Below are 16,799 nucleotides of genomic sequence, written 5' to 3'. Positions count from 1 at the left end.
TCATGGATGCTTAAGAAGCATGTATTGAAACAGTTTCCTCACTGCATCCTTCACCTCTTGGTTCCTCATGTTGTAGATTAGAGGGTTCAGTGCTGGAGGTGACACGGAGTACAGAAGTGCGACCACCAGATCCAAGGATGGCGAGGTAATGGAGGGGGGTTTCAGGTAGGCAAACATGGCAGTGCTGACAAACAGGGAGACGATGGTCAGGTGAGGGAGGCACGTGGAAAAGGCTTTGTGTCGGCCCTGCTCAGAGGGCATCCTCAGCACAGCCCTGAAGATTTGCACATAGGACAGCACAATGAAAACAAAAGAACCAAAGGCTCTTTGGTTCTTTTGTTTTAAATAAATAAATAAATAAATGCTAAACACAAGTGCCCCAACTTCCCTGAGGTAGGCATCTGAGCAGGAGAGCTTGAGGATCTGGGGGATTTCACAGAAGAACTGGTCCACAGCATTGCCGTGGCAGAGAGGCAATGAAAATGTAGTGGCTGTGTGCAGGACAGCATTGAGAAAGCCACTGCCCCAGGCAGCTGCTGCCATCTGGGCACAAGCTCTGCTGCCCACGAGGCTCCCGTAGTGCAGGGGCTTGCAGATGGCAACGTAGCGGTCATACGCCATGACAGTGAGAAGGTAATATTCTGCTCCAGCCAAGAAGACAAAAAAGAAGACCTGTGCAGCACATCCTTGATAGGAGATGGCCCTGGTGTCCCAGAAGGCATTGGCCATGGCTTTGGGCAGAGTGGTGGAGATGCAGCCCACATCGAGAAGGGCAAGGTTGAGGAGGAAGAAGTACATGGGGGTGTGGAGGCGGTGGTGGCAGGCTACGGCACTGAGGATGAGGCCGTTGCCCAGGAGGGCAGCCAGGTAGATGCCCAGGAAGAGTGCGAAGTGCAGGAGCTGCAGCTCGTGCATGTCTGCGAATGCCAGCAGGAGGAACTCTCTCACAGAGTTGCTGTTGGGCATTTGCTTGTTTTGTTTATGTTCTGCTAAAGAAACAGAAATAGATTGATAATATATCAGGATTGTCTGAGAAAAAAAACGTTTCCATTTTTCAATTAAACCTCTCAAAGCATTTGCCGAACTGCATGTAGACAGTTGGCAGTTCCTTTTCCTTCATTGGTTTCAGTTCTTCTCTGCTGGCGTGTCCTTGAGCTGCAAGGCAATTGCACTAAGGAGGTTCTCCTGAGAAGAACCTGGACACTGCTGAGAGCAGAGGAATCCAGGCTCAAAGTGCACATCTCCAGACCCCTCACCCTGGCCCCATACCCCCCTTTCCCCAAGCACATTGAATGCCAGCATGCTGCTGCCAGGGTAGGCAAGGCCAGGGAGGGACAGACGGACACTCAGCAGACCCTCCTGTGCTGCAGCTCTGCCTGCAGACGAGGCAGCTCCTGCTGGGGACACCGGGGGCTTGAGGGCAGAGGCTGTGCTGGTGGGAGAGGAGAGCAGGGGGTGTCCCAGGGAAGGCGCCTGCCCTGCAGGAGATGGCAGGGAGGTGCCTGAGCCCTCCCTTGCACAGCATTTCTGGCAGCAGCTCCCTCTCACCGCCTGCCCTGCTCATATCTCTACTGCCTTCCTATGTCCCTGCTGGAAGCAGGATCTCTTTCCCCACGTATCTTCCATGTCCTTGCTCACAGACCCCATCCCACAAGCTGTGCGCTTCCTGAGTACAGGACATCACAGGGGTTGCAGCTCGTGAAGACCTGATAAGCCCTGAGGGAGACAAAAAATGTTATTGTTTCAGTCCTTAGGCTGAGGCGCCTGAAGGGATTTGATCACGTTAATTGCTGCCATGTTTTTCTCTCCCTGCAATACTCTTGGAGTCTAAGTCTCCTGCACAATCCAGACCATTCTTTATCATGAAACCTGCCTCTCCTCCGCACCAAGAATCTGAAAGCACAGAATCCAAACAAGTCTTCCATATCAGATAAACCATGCCTCGGTCTTCCTATTAAAATGCCCCCTCAAAAATACCATTCTCTAAAACATCTTCTATGCCACATTACAGGTAGAATAAAACCCACCCTGGCAGATGCTATCAGCCATCGGATGTGCCAGCTGTAGAAGACCCCTCTGGCAACCCAACCTGCAGTGCCCTGCTGCCAGAGCCTCACAGTGTCAAAAGCCTGCAGATGTGTCCTGCCACATGCTGCCCTCTGTTGTTGCGCTCCTCAGTGCCTCCAAGCCCTCTCTCCTTCTCTCCTCTCTGTGTGCCAGATGCAGTCAGAGCCCCCAGCCCTGCTGCTCTGTGCAGAGGAGCTGCTCCTGGGCACAGCTGTCTCTCTGCACCAAGGCCCTCTTGCCACAAGCTCTCTCTGTCCCATGAGCCCGGCCCAGCTCAGCAGCACAGCACCAGCCCAAGGCACTGCAATCACCCCTCTGGGGGCTTTGCTGATGAGCCCATGAACCTCAGGCACTCAGAGACAATTGAAGACATGTCTGCAGAAGTCCAAGTCCCAGGCAAGTTTCCTGCAGTGTCCCCCTGAGGGCCAGCACTGACACAGCCTCCCTTGGAGCTCATTAGAGCAGAACCCTGGAGGCAGTGAGGACAAGGAGACAAAGGCAGTGTGAAGGTGACAGTGATGTGTAGGAAAACTGGATGTGTGTCACCAAGCACAAGGGCCAGGCCTTGACCCCAAGTGCTTCGGAAGGGAGATCCTTTCCTTGACAGGTTGCTCAGGGCTCTTTGTGGGGCAGTAGGAGATGGGGATGTGCATTGCCAAGTACAGGAGAATGGTATGACCCCTGCCTGGTTCATGGGTGTGGGTGAGGAGGCTGTGAAGCCCTGGTTCCTCAATGATAAGCTGTCTTCTCCTCATAGGCCTCAGTGGCAGAGAAAACAGCCATAGGCATGGACACAAAGACCTGGTCCTGTTGGGACTTCCAGCTTTGTCACAGCCCTATTTCCTGTCTATACATGGCTTTCTAGGGACTCCAAGACCTCCACACCTTTCCTTTTTGGCTGCAGACCCTTATCTCTGTTCTGTCACAGCAGATCTGAGCTGAGCGTGATAACTCAGATCTTCTTGGTGGCCATGCTCCTCAGAAGACAGCTCTGTAGGAAGCTGGCCTGGTTCCTTGTGAGCAGGCACCACTGCTCTCTGGCATCCCTCGTGGTGCCCAGGGCCTCCTCCTCCTGGGCACTGCTCACTCAACAGGGTCCCAGTCTGCCCTGATGTGTGGGGTTCCTCTTCCTCTGGTACAGGACTGGGCTCTTCTCTATGTTAAAGTTAAGGGTTTTCTGAAGTCAAAATCCTGCAGATTCTCAAGGTTCACCCACATTGATGCTCCATTCTATCAGCTGTTAATGTGAGCAGGCAGACTGTTCAACCTTCGTGTAATTGTGCTATATCTGGCTAGACAGCAGCAGCAGCAAGAGTTGCAGGGATATTTGGATAATTCAGGAGTAACCATTTGAATGGCATTGCAGCACAGTCACAGAAGGTAGGAGATGGAAGGCTGTCAGGTTCCACATTTGCTGTGCTTTCTTCTCATGCATACTGTCAGTTTTTCTGAAGCTGTGTCCTGAATGTTATGGGGCTGTGCAGGTCAAAATTGGACGGGCCAAAGCCCAGCTGGAGCTCAATCCATATATTACTGTCAAAGAAAAATAAAAAAATAAAATAAAATAAGATAAATATTATATAAATAGTATAAATGAAGGAGGATTAGGGAGAATCATAATCCTTTATTGGATTTTGGGGGGAAAACCCAGTGACAAGGGATGAGGTAAAGGCTGAGACACTTAATGCCTTCTTTGCCTCTGTTATTAGCAGCAAGACCAGTTGTTCCCCTGGACATTTCTTCCTCCTCATGGCCAGTGCCAACCTTCCTGGAACACTTTGTGGCATTTTTTTCTCTCCTGCTCTTTTCTACTACCAAAGGAAGCTCCATCAGGGTGGAAACCACTCCTGAAGCAGGCATCCCAACCCAGCAGGCTCCTTGTGGCCTCTCAGCCAAGCAGACACAAGTCACCTCAGCAGCAGCTTCCAAGCCAAGGGCCTGCTGCTAGCCTTGAAGCTTCTTGGCTAGACACAGCCAAGCATTGTGCCTGCTGCTGTGTAGTCATGGACTCAAGCAGAAGGGACAGGACAACCCATCTGGGGGCCTTCTTTCTGCCTGGGTCCCTCTGGCTCTGGAGGCAGAGGGGATCCCCCAGTCAGCATGCCAAGCAGGTGCCTTCTGCTGGCCTAGCAGGGCCACTGCCACATGTCAGCCCAAAAGTGCAGCTCCCAAGTCTATGTCAAGGGTGACCTGCCACCTCCAGACACAAGTGACCTCACAGTCCCTTTGTGTGACACGTTCCTGCTGCTGCCCTATCATGTGCAGAGACAGAAGTGACCTCACAGTCCCTGCCACAGTCACATTCCTCCTGCTGGGACAGGAGATCCTGAGGTGGAGCTGAACTTTCTCTAGCCCCCTTGGTATCTCTTTTTACTTTCTGGGTTAGAGATTCAGCCAAGTTTTAGTAGGAGTGTTTGGTGTTCTGTTTGTGCTGTCACGTCTGTAATTGAGGTATGGACAAGCTCTGTGGTTTACGGGTGTTTTACCTCTGCAAAGGAGTTTAGGGTTAAATAGAGCATTTTAATGTTAGTGTCAAGGGAAGGGATAACGGTTATCAAGAAAGAAAATTGATTCCTTTCAGAGTGTTGTAGTAGCATTTAGGTTTAAGCATTAAAATGACTGGCTCGAGTAAGGTAAGGTCCATATGTGACTGTTTTAAGTCAGTGTTACTGCACTACTGGCATTGCATGAATGCTCTTACCTCTATGAAATAAATAATTTCTGCTGGCCGTGCTCCTATTTCCACCCCAAAATCTCATGTCTCTTGTTCAGGCTGCTCCTGACCTCCCCATATCTTCCTGGGATCAGCTTTCTGATGGCATTTACCATCTCAGTGTATCTGTCTCACCTCTGTTGGCTCCTCCATTCCTGAGAAGGAAGCAGCGTTGTACTCAGGACGGAAAAGAACACAAAGATCTTTAGGCGCATCCTGCACAATGTGCCCATCAGCTCTGCACCTCCACAAAATCATGCTTCCGACCTACATGTTTTGTTTCCCAAATGGCTTCTGTGGATCCAGGGTTACTTTTCTCAAGTCCTCAAGCATGTTTCTCTTTCGGATGTGGAGGGATGGGAAAAGGAAAGCAATGCATGAATGGAACTGAGCTTGGCAAGGGATGCAAAGATTAACAGGAATAGATTCTATAGATACATTGATCAGATATGAAAGGCCAAGGAGACTGTACCCCATCTGATGGATGAGAAGGGTGTACTGGTAATGACGGACATGGAGAAGGCTGAGGTACTCAGCAGCATCTTTGCCTCAGTCTTCCCTGCCAGTCAGGCTTCCCAAGTCTTTTATTTCTCTGAACCCAGAGATGGAAGCTGAGTGGCCAAGTCCCACCCGCTGTAAGTGAAGAGCAGGTTTGAGTCCACCTGAAGGAACTAAACACGTGCAAGTCTATGGCGCTTGATGACATGCAACCCAGGGTCCTGAGGGAACTGGCTGATGTAGTTGTCAAGCCTTTCTCCATCATATTTGAAGAGTTCTGGCAGTCAGGTGAACTCCCTGCTGGCTGGAAAAAGGGAAATATCACTCCCATTTATAAAAAGGGTAGAAATGAGAACCCATGGGACTACTGAATGGTCAGCCTCACCCCTGTGCCTGGCAAGATCATGGAGAAGATCCTCCTGGAATCGATGTCAAGGCACATGCAAGACAAAGAGGTGATCTCACACAGCCAGAATGGCTTCACGAAAGAGGAAATCATGCCTGAACAGTGTGCTGGCTTTCTACATTGGAGTGATCACATCAGACAACAACAGAAGACCGACCTCTGTCATCTACTTGGACTTCAGTAAGACCGTTGACACTGTCCCACATGACATCCTTGTCTCTAAATTGGAGAGATACGCATTTGATGGGTGCACCATTCAGTGGATAAGGAGTTAGCTTGACGGTCACACCCTGAGCATGGTGCTCAATGGCTCTATGTCCAAGTGGAGGCTGGTGACAAGTGTTGTACCTCAGGGGTCTGTCCTGGGACTGGTGCTGTTTAATATCTTTATTTATGACAGACTGTGAGATCGACAGTGAGACAGTGAGACAGTACATTCTGCGCTTGTATAACAGAAGGCCAACTGCATGCTTCTGGCCTTTACAGTCCCTATCTGTGCCACATTACTCCTGCAGGTCTGTCACCTCCAGAGACAGAAGTGACCTCACAGCCTCCTTCACATCTACATGCCTCCTGCATGCCCAACAGATCCTGAGGTACACCTGATCCCATCACATCATTCCTGTCTAGCTCCTCCTTGTGGCCTGTGATCTGATCACATACTTGTCACCTCACATGCCTCTTCCACTGCTGTGGGACTGCTGCAGGACCTCACAGTCCCTGCCCTACCCCAAGCATATAAACCATATAAGGTAGGGGTAGGAGTGGGGTTGAGGCTGAGATGTGCTGTGTGCATGGTGGAGGGCTTTGGGAGTTAGGTGTTCAGGTTAATGTTTAGGAATTAGAGGTCACATGCCAGGGTTAAAGGAATGGCAAGGGCTTCAAGGAATTGTTTGGTGTTGTGTCTAAGGATCCTGCACAGGGTTTAGAATAAGGGCAAGCTTTGAGGACTTCAGTTTAGGCCTGGTTTGGGGCCTAAGGCTTTTGATTTTTTTTTTTTTCTTCATATTGGTCTCTTATTATATTCAGAAGATATTGTTTCTGATATAAATAATATATTTCTTATCCTCCTACTTGTTAATCATTTTGTTGTTACTCATTTCCAGGAAACATGGCAGTTTCCTGTATAAATACACCCAATAAGGAAGTCATAAGAAGTTCATTGCGCTCAGGTCCTCTCTCTTCCCATCTCCTCTGCAGCTGGTCTCAGCACCGCCACCATTCAGGAGGGGCTCAGGGCCAAGAGCCCAGCTGACACATGCAGGAGCAGCCCCGGTGGCCCTCGGGGCTGCCCCTCACTGCCCGCTGGGCTCTGCCTCTCTGCTGCCTTCGGGTCGGGGCTGCTGCTTCCCTGGAGCCATGACCATGGCCAGCAGCAGGAAGTGGGTGCTCTCTTTTGGCTTCCACATTGTGCTTCCTTTTTTCTGGGTAAGCCCTGATATCTCATGTACCTTGGTGACAGTCCTGTTGTCTCTACAGTGGCATCCCTATGGCTGCAGGCAGCAGCAGGCACTGTGCAGCCCTGGGTCACAGCTGCCTCCCTGCTAGCACCACAGTAACAAAAGCGGCTGCTGAAGGCAAACCCAGGAGCCTAGAAACCAAGGGGCTGTTCCCTGCTCTGGGGGTTCTTCATGGAGTGAAGGACACAGGCTGAAAGTTCCAGGGTGGTTCCTGAGCAACCAAGGGCAGGACCAAGAGCTTCCATTATGGCAGAACTTGCCTAAGGAGATGACAACTGATCTTAAATTTATCTGCATGGGACTGCACCCCCTGCAGTGGGGCAGATGGCAGATTGCAGCCTGGAGAGGAATCTGGAGCTTCCAGGAGATGTCAGGGGATCTGCAGGGACAGGGTGCTCAGTGGGTAGTGATTAGAACCTCATAAAATGAGTGACCATCCAAAGAAGGGTCTGTTAAAGGAGAAGGGGAATCTGAGGAGTCCATAGGCTAAAGGAAGGCTGTGCAATGCCAGCAGAGGTGTTGAAGACCCAGCAGGCAAAGGCCCATAAGACTGAAGAGTAATTGAGGATAAGCATTTTGAAGTGCTCTGGGTGAGGTCTGGTGCAGCACTTGCCTGCCCTTTGTGCCCTTAGACACACCCCATGGCCCTGCCCAGCACTGCCCTGTGCTGCTGAGCCATCAGGGCAGATGGAAAGGCGCTCAGCAGCAGAGATCCCCATGGACGTAGGTCTGGTGCCCACCCTGAGCAGCATGGGCAGGGGGGGAGACCCCCAGGGATCCCATGGCACCACAGCCCCTGGCTCTCGCAGCAGCACTGCCAGCTTGGGGCCCTGAAGAGAGCACAGGGAGGGAAGCAGCAATGGCCGGCCAGGCCAACACAGACACAGTGCCCTGGATAAGGCTCTCTGGGAGCAGGGATGGCCCTGGGGAAGAGCAGGGCAGCATTGCTGGGCCTGCACTGATGGGGAAAGGGAAAGGGAAAGCTCTTTGTGCAGGCCCCTGCTCGGGGCAGGCTGCTCTGTGGCTGGGCCAGGCCTCTTGTGCTGGCCTGAGGAGCAGGGCTGGCCCTGCGGGGCACAGGCACTGTGTGCTGGGGATCTGCCAGGCAAGAGAGCAGGGCTCCTGCAGCTTCACGGACCTCCATCACCTTGCAGCATACCCAGCCTCCTCCTTGCTCACCTCAACCAGAAACTACACATGCATGAGCTGCCTGCTTCCTCCTCCTCTGAAGGGAGAGGAGGAAACACATCTACAGGGAGAGAAGAAAGGACATAAAAACTCACAGAGAGATAGACACATGAGGAAGGGAAAGGAAAAGAAAAATGAAAGAAAAAGAAATAACAACCCCAAACATAAAGAATATTTAGTAACTCATCAATTCCCACAAGCAGACCGCAGTGCTGTCAGTCTCTGAGAAACTGATACTTTGTCTTAGAAAGATGACCCAAATATTTAGTGCTGAGCACCATGTTCTGTCCCATGTAGACTGTCTAGAGCTCAAGTGCTCAATCTGGTGTGAGCAGGCAGAGGAGAGCTCTGCCTGCTGTGCCACAGGCACCACATCCCCCTCGCTCTGCAGAGCAGCACCGCCAGGTGGGGTTCAGGCTGCGGCTGGGGCTGGGGCTTGGAGGGTGCTTCCCCTGAGTGTCTGCTAGGCCAGTTTCAGGCTTCTGGATGTAAGCATGATCTTCACTGTGCACAAGGAGCTGAGACACTGCCAACAGGCACAGAGCTGGAACATTGCCTGCAAGGTCCCTCCCGCCCTAGCACCTCACAGGACTGGGACAGAACTGGCTCCTGAGTGTCAGAGAGGCTGGGAGCCCAGCAGGTGTGCCATGAGCTGTGAGGATCACAACCAGATCACTTCCACCTGGGCAGGTCCTGGCCCAAAAAGGGGGTGTTTTGTAGGTGTGGCATTATAAGCTCAGTGGTGCATCAGAAACACTAAGTCCAGCAGGAAGCGAATGGCTGTTAAATGGCCTGTGAGGTGACTGCTTTCTGAAGTAGCTGACAGGTCAACCCTTGACTTCTGGTTGGGATCTGTGCCTTTAGGCTCACATCTGCCAGTGTCCATGGTAGGGCAGCAGAAGGCACTTGCTGTGCATGTAGTTTCTGAGATCGGCTCTTTCTAACTACCTGGTAGGCCCCATAGAGGAAGAGGTCTTGGGTAAGAGTTGTCATGTCAGAGGTGTCAGCTTTTGCCTGAAGTCATCCTTTAGGACTGCTTTCAGTTTTCTACACAGAGAGGGCCACTGCCTCCAAGGCGCTTGGGGCAAACTGAACCATGCATGAGGGTTTGGAAAAAGATAGCCTGGGTGCACAGAAGCCATTCCGTATCCAGAAGTTGGAGGCAGGAAACCAAATTTTGGGGTGGTACAAGAGCTGCTGGGCACATTGTGCAGGGTTCACCTACAGCCTTTGTGTTCTTTTCCATCCTGACTTGGGTGCCATGTCAGTCTCAAGAAAGGAGTAGCGAACAGATATGAGACAGATACTCTGAGATCATGAAAGCCATCTGAAAGCTGCCCCTAAGAAAATGACTGATATGGGGAAGCCTGGACAGGAGAGATGCGAGATTTGAGGGAGGGAAGAGGTCAACAGAAATTAATGATTTCTGTGAGGTTAGAACGTTCAGGCAATGTTGATTCTGCTGTAACACTGACTTCAAACAGTCATGTAAAGCCTTTCCCTAATTTTAACGAGTGATATTAATCCCTAAACCTCAATGCTACTCCACACCCTGACAGGAATCCACTACTCTTATGCCTGACCTCAAAGTATCCCTTCAAGCCAAAATGCAGCCCATAGCTCCTTTCCCTTACCTTTACTCTCTTGCTTACACTGATCTGATCAGCTTGTGGGCCAAAAGAAGGAGAAGGGTGGGAATGCTGTGATGAGCTCAGCTCTGCCTCAGCATCTCCTGCCCCAGCAGCAGGAATGTGACTGTGGAAGTGACTGTGAGGTCACTTCTGTCTCTGCACATGACAGGGCAGCAGCAGGAACGTGTCACAGAAAGGGACTGTGAGGTCACTTGTGTCTGGAGGTGGCAGGTCAGCCTCGCCTTCTCCCTGGGAGCTGCACTTTTGGGCTGACATCTGGCAGTGGCCCTGCTAGGCCAGCAGAAGGCACCTGCTTGGCATGCTGACTGTTGGCATTGCTTCCTTGCAACAATGTCCAGGGCTGAGGAAGTGTCAAAATGAAGTTCTTCTAATAGCATCACACTACCCACCACATCCCACAGACCCCAAGACTAGCCCTGAGCCAGACACGGGTGTGCAGGGTCTCCTCTCCCAGTGGCCGTGGTCAGGCCTTGGCCCTTCTGCTTCACTAAAACCAACCAAGACTTTTCTCAGCACAGTGCTTTGCCTGTCTGTAACCATGGCCTCCAATTATCTGCCCTAACAAGGCCCTGGGGAGGCTTTGTTAGTAACAGCCCTCAGTGGGACCATTAATACTCCAAGTCATTTCAAGTTTTCCTTCTGACTTGAGCAAGTAAAGCGTTTACATCACTCTCCTCTCAGTACCTGAGCCAAGTACAGGGGGACAATCACTTCCCTGGACCTGCTGGCCACACTGCTTCTTATGCAAGCCAGGATGCCGTTGGCCTTCTTGGCAACCTGAGCACACTGCTGGCCCATATCAACCAGTACTCTCAGGTCCATCTCTGCCAGGCAGCTCTCCAACCACTCCTTTCCCAGCCTGTAGCTCTGTTTGGGGTTGTTGTGCCCCAGGTAAGGAACCCCACGCAAAGAACCCCAGAAAACAGAAGAGCAGGGAGCAACCTCTTGGCAGCAGCTTTGGAGAGATGTCCAGGCTTCTGGGTTTGCCCAGAGCAAGACCCTCCTGTTACTGTGGTGCTAGCAGGGAGGCAGCTGTGACCCAGGGTTGCACAGTGCCTGCTGCTGCCTGCAGCCACAGGGATGCCACTGAAGAGAAAACAGGTCTGTCACCAAGGTACATGAGATCTGAAAGCTTGTCCAAATAAAAGAGCACAGGAAAAAACACTGGTAGCCAGAAGAGAGCAGCAGTGAAAAGGCCACGTCCTGCTGCTGGCCATGGCCATGGCTCCAGAAAAGCAGCAGTCCCAACCCAAACTCCATGTAGCAGCAGGGCTCTTGGCCCTGGGCCTCTCCTGTGTGCTGGGGCTGCTCCCCCAGCTCCAGAGGGTATGGGAAGAGATGGCAGCTGCTAACAGTGTAGTTCTGATGTGTTGTTTTATTATTATTATTTTTTAATTGTTTTTCTCTACATAACCTGCTTCTTTCAGTAATTAGATGACTGCGTATGATGACTGAGTAGATGACTGTAAATGGAGAAGTAAAAATAAGAAAATCAGGTAGCAGGTTAAGGATAACATAATTTAAATCAGAACAAATAATTTATAGAAAATATTTATAGAGAAATACAGTAACAAAATTTTTCCTCAAATTTCCTGAAATAATCAGGGAACTCACAGACACTGATTGCAAAGAAACACGTACCCAAAGAGTTTCCTTACTGCATCCTTGAACTCCTGGTTCCTCATGGGGTAGATGAGGGGGTTCACTGCTGGAGGCACCACTGAGTACAGAAATGACACCACCAGGTCCAGGGATGGAGAGGAAAAGGAGGGGGGCTTCAGGTACTCAAATATGCCAGTACTGACAAACAGGGAGACCACGGCCAGGTGAGGGAGGCACATGGAAAAGGCTTTGTGCTGGCCCTGCTCAGAGGGCATCCTCAGCACTGCCCTGAGGATCTGCACATAGGATAACATGATGAAAACAAAGCAACAAAAGGCTAAAGAAACACTAAACACAAGTGCCCCAACTTCCCTGAGGTAGGCATGTGAGCAGGAGAGCTTGAGAATTTGGGGGATTTCACAGAAGAACTGGTCCACATCATTGCCTCGACAAAGGGGCAGGGAAAATGTAGTGGCCGTGTGCAGGACAGCATTGAGAAATCCACTGCACCAGGCAGCTGAGATTTGAGGGAGGGAAAAGGAGTTTGGCCAGCAGAAATTAATGATTTCTGTTAGGTTAGAACATTCAGGCATTGTTGATTCTGCTGTAACAGTGACTTAAAATAGTACATGTAAAGCCCTTCCCCTATTTTAACCAGTGATTTTAATCCCCAAACTTAAATGCTACTCCACACCCTGACAAGAATCCACTACTCTTAATCCCGATCTCAAAGTATCTCTTCAAGCCAAAAGTCAGACCATAGCCCCTTTCCCTTACCTTTACTCTCTTGCTACCCTGATCTGATCAGCTTGTGGGCCAAAAGAAGGAGAAGGGTGGGAATGCTCCGATGAGCTCAGCTCTGCCTCAGGATCTCCTGCCCCAGCAGCAGGAATGTGACTGTGGCAGGGACTGTGAGGTCACTTCTGTCTCTGCAGCTGATAGGGCAGCAGCAGGAACGTGTCAGGAAAGGGATTGTGAGCTCACTTGTGTCTGGAGGTGGCAGGTCATCCTTGACATAGATCTGGGATCTGCAATTTTGGGCTGACATCTGGCAGTGGCCCTGCTAGGCCAGCACAAGGCACCTGCTTGGCATGCTGACTGGGGGATCCCCTCTGCCTCCAGACCCAGGAGGACCCAGGCAGAAAGAAGGCCCCCAGATGGGTTGTCCTGTCCCTTCTGCTTGAGTCCATGAGTGGGCAGCAGCAGGCACAAGGCTTGGCTGTGTGTAGCCAAGAAGTTGCAAGGCCAGCAGCAGGCCCCTGGCTTGGAAGCTGCTGCTGAGGTGACTTGTGTCTGGTTGGCTGAGAGGCCGCAAGGAGGCTGCTGGGTTGGGATGCCTACTTCAGGAGTGGTTTCCACCCTGATGGAGCTTTCTGTGGTAGCAGGAAGGAGCAGTAGAGAAAAAAATGCCACAAAGTGTTTCATGGAAGGCTGGTACTGGTTACAAGGAGGGGGAAATGTCCCTCAAAGACTCATGCTGTGGTGCCAGAGGTCACCCTCTGATCAGACCCTGGCTTTGTGTTTCAAGGAACAGCTGGTGAGGTGTGATGAGAAATCGGTGAAAGCAAGGGATGAGAGCAAGATGATGAACAGAGATGGGTGTCTGCAGACTTCAAGAAAATAGGGCAATGTGTGGGACAGCATTGGAAAGCTTGCAGAGAAGGCAGAGGGTGCTGGTAAAAGGGGAGGGCCCCAACAGCCCTGAAGTTTTTGTCTTCTCGGCTAGAGCTTAGGAGGAGATATGTTATTTTCATTGTGATGGGAACTCGTGGATTCCTTTCAACCCTGTGCAGCAGCGCAGAGGTGTAGTACCACTGTTCTTCGCATGGCATCACACTGCCCACCACATCCCACAGACCCCAGGAAGAGCCTTGAGCCAGATGTAGGGGTGCAGGATCTCCCCTCCCAGTGGCTGGGGTCAGGCCTTGGCCCTTCTGCATCACTAAAACCAACCAAGACTTTTCTCAGCACAGTGCTATGCCTGTCTGTAACCATGGCCTCCAGTTATCTGCCCTAACAAGGCCTTGGGGAGGCCTTCTTAGTAACAGCCCTCAGTGGGGCCCATTAATACTCCAAGTCACTTCAGCTTTTCCTTCTGACTTCACTTTCTCTAGCAGTTGCATTATTCTCCTCTCAGTACCTGAGCTTCATAGACTCAGCACCACAATAAACTCCTAACATCTCTTCCATAGTATTCTTCAAGCCTTCATGCCATGTGTAGCTAATTACAGAGCTTGCATGGCGTACTTAAGGAAGAAAATTTCAAAAAGCAGATAATAAAAAATATTTTCAGTTTTTAAAGGCTGAATTTTGCTGCATTTCGGTTTTGAGCATCATTCTCCTCTTGCTATTGATGCAGGGTGATTTCTTTGGAGACCTTCTTCAGGAGGAAATGCAGAGTCTGGAGATCAGACACCTCCACTACCAACAGTAGTCTTTGTCCCTGTAACTACAGCCCAGACCAGCACGTGAAACCCTTTCTAAGATAATTCAGAGAAAAAATGATAAATAACAAAATAAAATTAAAATTAAAGAAAATTAAAGAAAAGAAAATGAAAGGAAAGGGAAGGGAAGGGAAGGGAAGGGAAGGGAAGGGAAGGGAAGGGAAGGGAAGGGAAGGGAAGGGAAGGGAAGGGAAGGGAAGGGAAGGGAAGGGAAGGGAAGGGAAGGGAAGGGAAGGGAAGGGAAGGGAAGGGAAGGGAAGGGAAGGGAAGGGAAGGGAAGGGAAGGGAAGGGAAGGGAAGGGAAGGGAAGGGAAGGGAAGGGAAGGGAAGGGAAGGGAAGAAAAGAAAAGAAAAGAAAAGAAAAGAAAAGAAAAGAAGAGAAGAGAAGAGAAGAGAAGAGAAGAGAAGAGAAGAGAAGAGAAGAGAAGAGAAGAGAAGAGAAGAGAAGAGAAGAGAAGAGAAGAGAAGAGAAAAGAAAAGAAAAGAAAAGAAAAGAAAAGAAAAGAAAAGAAAAGAAAAGAAAAGAAAAGAAAAGAAAAGAAAAGAAAAGAAAAGAAAAGAAAAGAAAAGAAAAGAAAAGAAAAGAAAAGAAAAGAAAGTTGAAATGACCGTTGGAACCTGAGAAATTCTAAACGAATTGTATTAGACTACTGGACATCCATGGTCTCTATTGGGTCTTCTGTGGAAAACTCAGGGAGAAAAGTAAAAAAAAAAATTCTTCAAGTGGCTGTACCTGTACCCATGAGCTCGGCCTCTTTGGGGAAATTTTTCAATTCCAGCCACGGAAACCTAAACTGAGTGATGTGAAAAGACCTGCCCAGTCAATAGAGTAGGGCAAAGTCCTACATCCTGTGCTATAGATGCAGAAGGCAAAAAGAATTGCATTGTGCCTGACACTACTCTGGAACGTGTCACCCAGGTCAGGCAACTTTACCTTAGTGCTGACAAGTCCATCACTAAGCCACGCTCCCAAGCTCTGCATCTACACCTTGGCTCTCCAGTCGATGACCCAGCTCATGGATGGCAATCAGGGAGTCTCGGTTAGCGCGACGCTGCCTCAGGTGCTCCACCATGGTAGCCATTGGCACCTGCTGTTCTTCACCCCTCAGCAAACCCCCAACAGAAGGATTCTGTGGAAGGCCAAGCAAGGTAGACAACAGTTTCATGTCCTTCGTCTCCAAGGCAGCTCTGCCAAAGCCCCACCGGTGGTGCCCTCTTGAAACTCAGAATTCCCTCTCCTGAAGCAGTCTATGCCAAGGATGCACATAGCCTCTGGGCCAGTCCCAAAGGGGTGCTTTTGCCATTCCTTCCCAGTTAGACTCACTTCAGCCTCCAGTACAGTTAATGGGCTGCCCCTGTCACTCCGGAAATACAGGTGGGTTCTACCTCTTTCTAGCTTGATGGCATTAGGGTACACTGTGCACCGTTGTGCAGTAGAGCCTGATACATTTGTGGATCTGATGTGCCAGGCCATTAAATATATACAGTCAAGTAAACCTGTTTCTCCCTTTCCTCCCTGCCTCCCCCTGGCTTGAAGCAGGACCCCTCTAGTCCTGCTCATAGTATTCATTGCTGTGTCTGGTAGACGGCCCAATGGAGACACGTTCTGACATAGCACAGTAATTCCATGGGACAGGGGAATGGAGCCAACAGTCAAGAGACACATTTGGGTGGGGAAGGTGGGGTGGGGCCCAGTAGAGACAAGGAGTCAAGGCAGTGGGGTGGGGGAGGCCAGCAGAAGCAGCCCAAGGGGTGGTGCTGCTTGTGAGGACACGTTTGTGGCAGCAGCCTGAGTGGGCAGCAGCTGTGCGCAGGCGAGGGGAGGCCAGGAAGCGCATGCCAAGAGCGCTCCTGCCAGCAGAGCCAAGGCCGGGGCCGAGGCCGAGGCCAAGGGCAGAGGCAGGCCCAGGGCAGGGGGCTGCAAGGGCCATGCTGAGCTCCCTGCCCCTGCAGCAGCTGCCCTGGCCCTTGGCCTCCTCTCCCCTGCCCCTGCAGCTCTGGGCTCCCTTTGCACAGCCCTGGCTCTGCAGCACCAAGCCCTGCTGGGAGCCCTCCCCTGCATGCTGCCACCGCTCCCTGACGCTGCTGTTGCCCTCTGCCGGGCACTGCCCAGCCCAGCCCAGCCCCTGCCCACCTCTCCCCACCTCCCTGCCCTCTCCCCAGCCAAGCCCAGCAGCCCAGACTGTGCTGTCCCCAGGGCAGTGCCCACCACAGGCTGCTGCAGGGCTCTGGGCACGGCCACCACAGCCCCAGCCCCTTGCTAGGCACCGCAGCTGCTGCCTCAAAGGCAGCTCTGGGCCTCCCCAGCAGTCCCTGCGCTGGGGCCAGACCCGGCTCAAGAGATGGAGGTCTGTGAAGCTGCAGGAGCCCTGCTCTCTTGCCTGGCAGATCCCCAGCACACAGTGCCTGTGCCCCGCAGGGGCAGCCCCGCTCCCCAGGCCAGCACAAGAGGCCTGGCCCAGCCACAGAGCAGCTCCACATTCCTCTCCAGCATGTTATTTGCCATCAGACTAAGCACAACCGGGACAGTTCCAGGCCAGTCAAGGCCAGTTATTGTTTGCTGAGCCATGGCCAGCCAAGAAGGGAACTCCCTGTCCAGCACTACACTGAGCACTCTGAAATTCTGATCCACAGTGAAGGCCAGAAAAGCAAGAGGTCCGTTCATGCAGCAGTTCCTTGGGTATATTCCTTCCACCAGCTTTGGAAGAGCTGTGCAATGAAAGAGATGCCACTGTACAGACAGCAAGATACATGAGATCTGAAGACTTA

General features: G+C 51.3%; 1 protein-coding gene across 1 annotated transcript; it reads right to left on the bottom strand.

The window, feature by feature from the left end:
• Nucleotides 1–966, bottom strand: LOC311428003 (olfactory receptor 14C36-like; the record flags this gene model as incomplete). The annotated part of the gene is made up of 1 exon (XM_084539571.1): nucleotides 1–966. One exon carries the CDS (start codon nucleotides 964–966, stop codon nucleotides 1–3), a length of 966 nt encoding a protein of 321 aa, XP_084395697.1.
• Nucleotides 967–16,799: the final 15,833 nt, after the last annotated feature.

The sequence above is a fragment of the Aythya ferina genome (genome assembly GCF_964211825.1).
Source record: "Aythya ferina genome assembly, contig: HAP1_SCAFFOLD_29, whole genome shotgun sequence".
NCBI classification, from domain to species: domain Eukaryota; kingdom Metazoa; phylum Chordata; class Aves; order Anseriformes; family Anatidae; genus Aythya; species Aythya ferina.
Note: the sequence above shows the minus strand (reverse complement) of the source record. Positions and strands in the feature narration are given on the sequence as shown.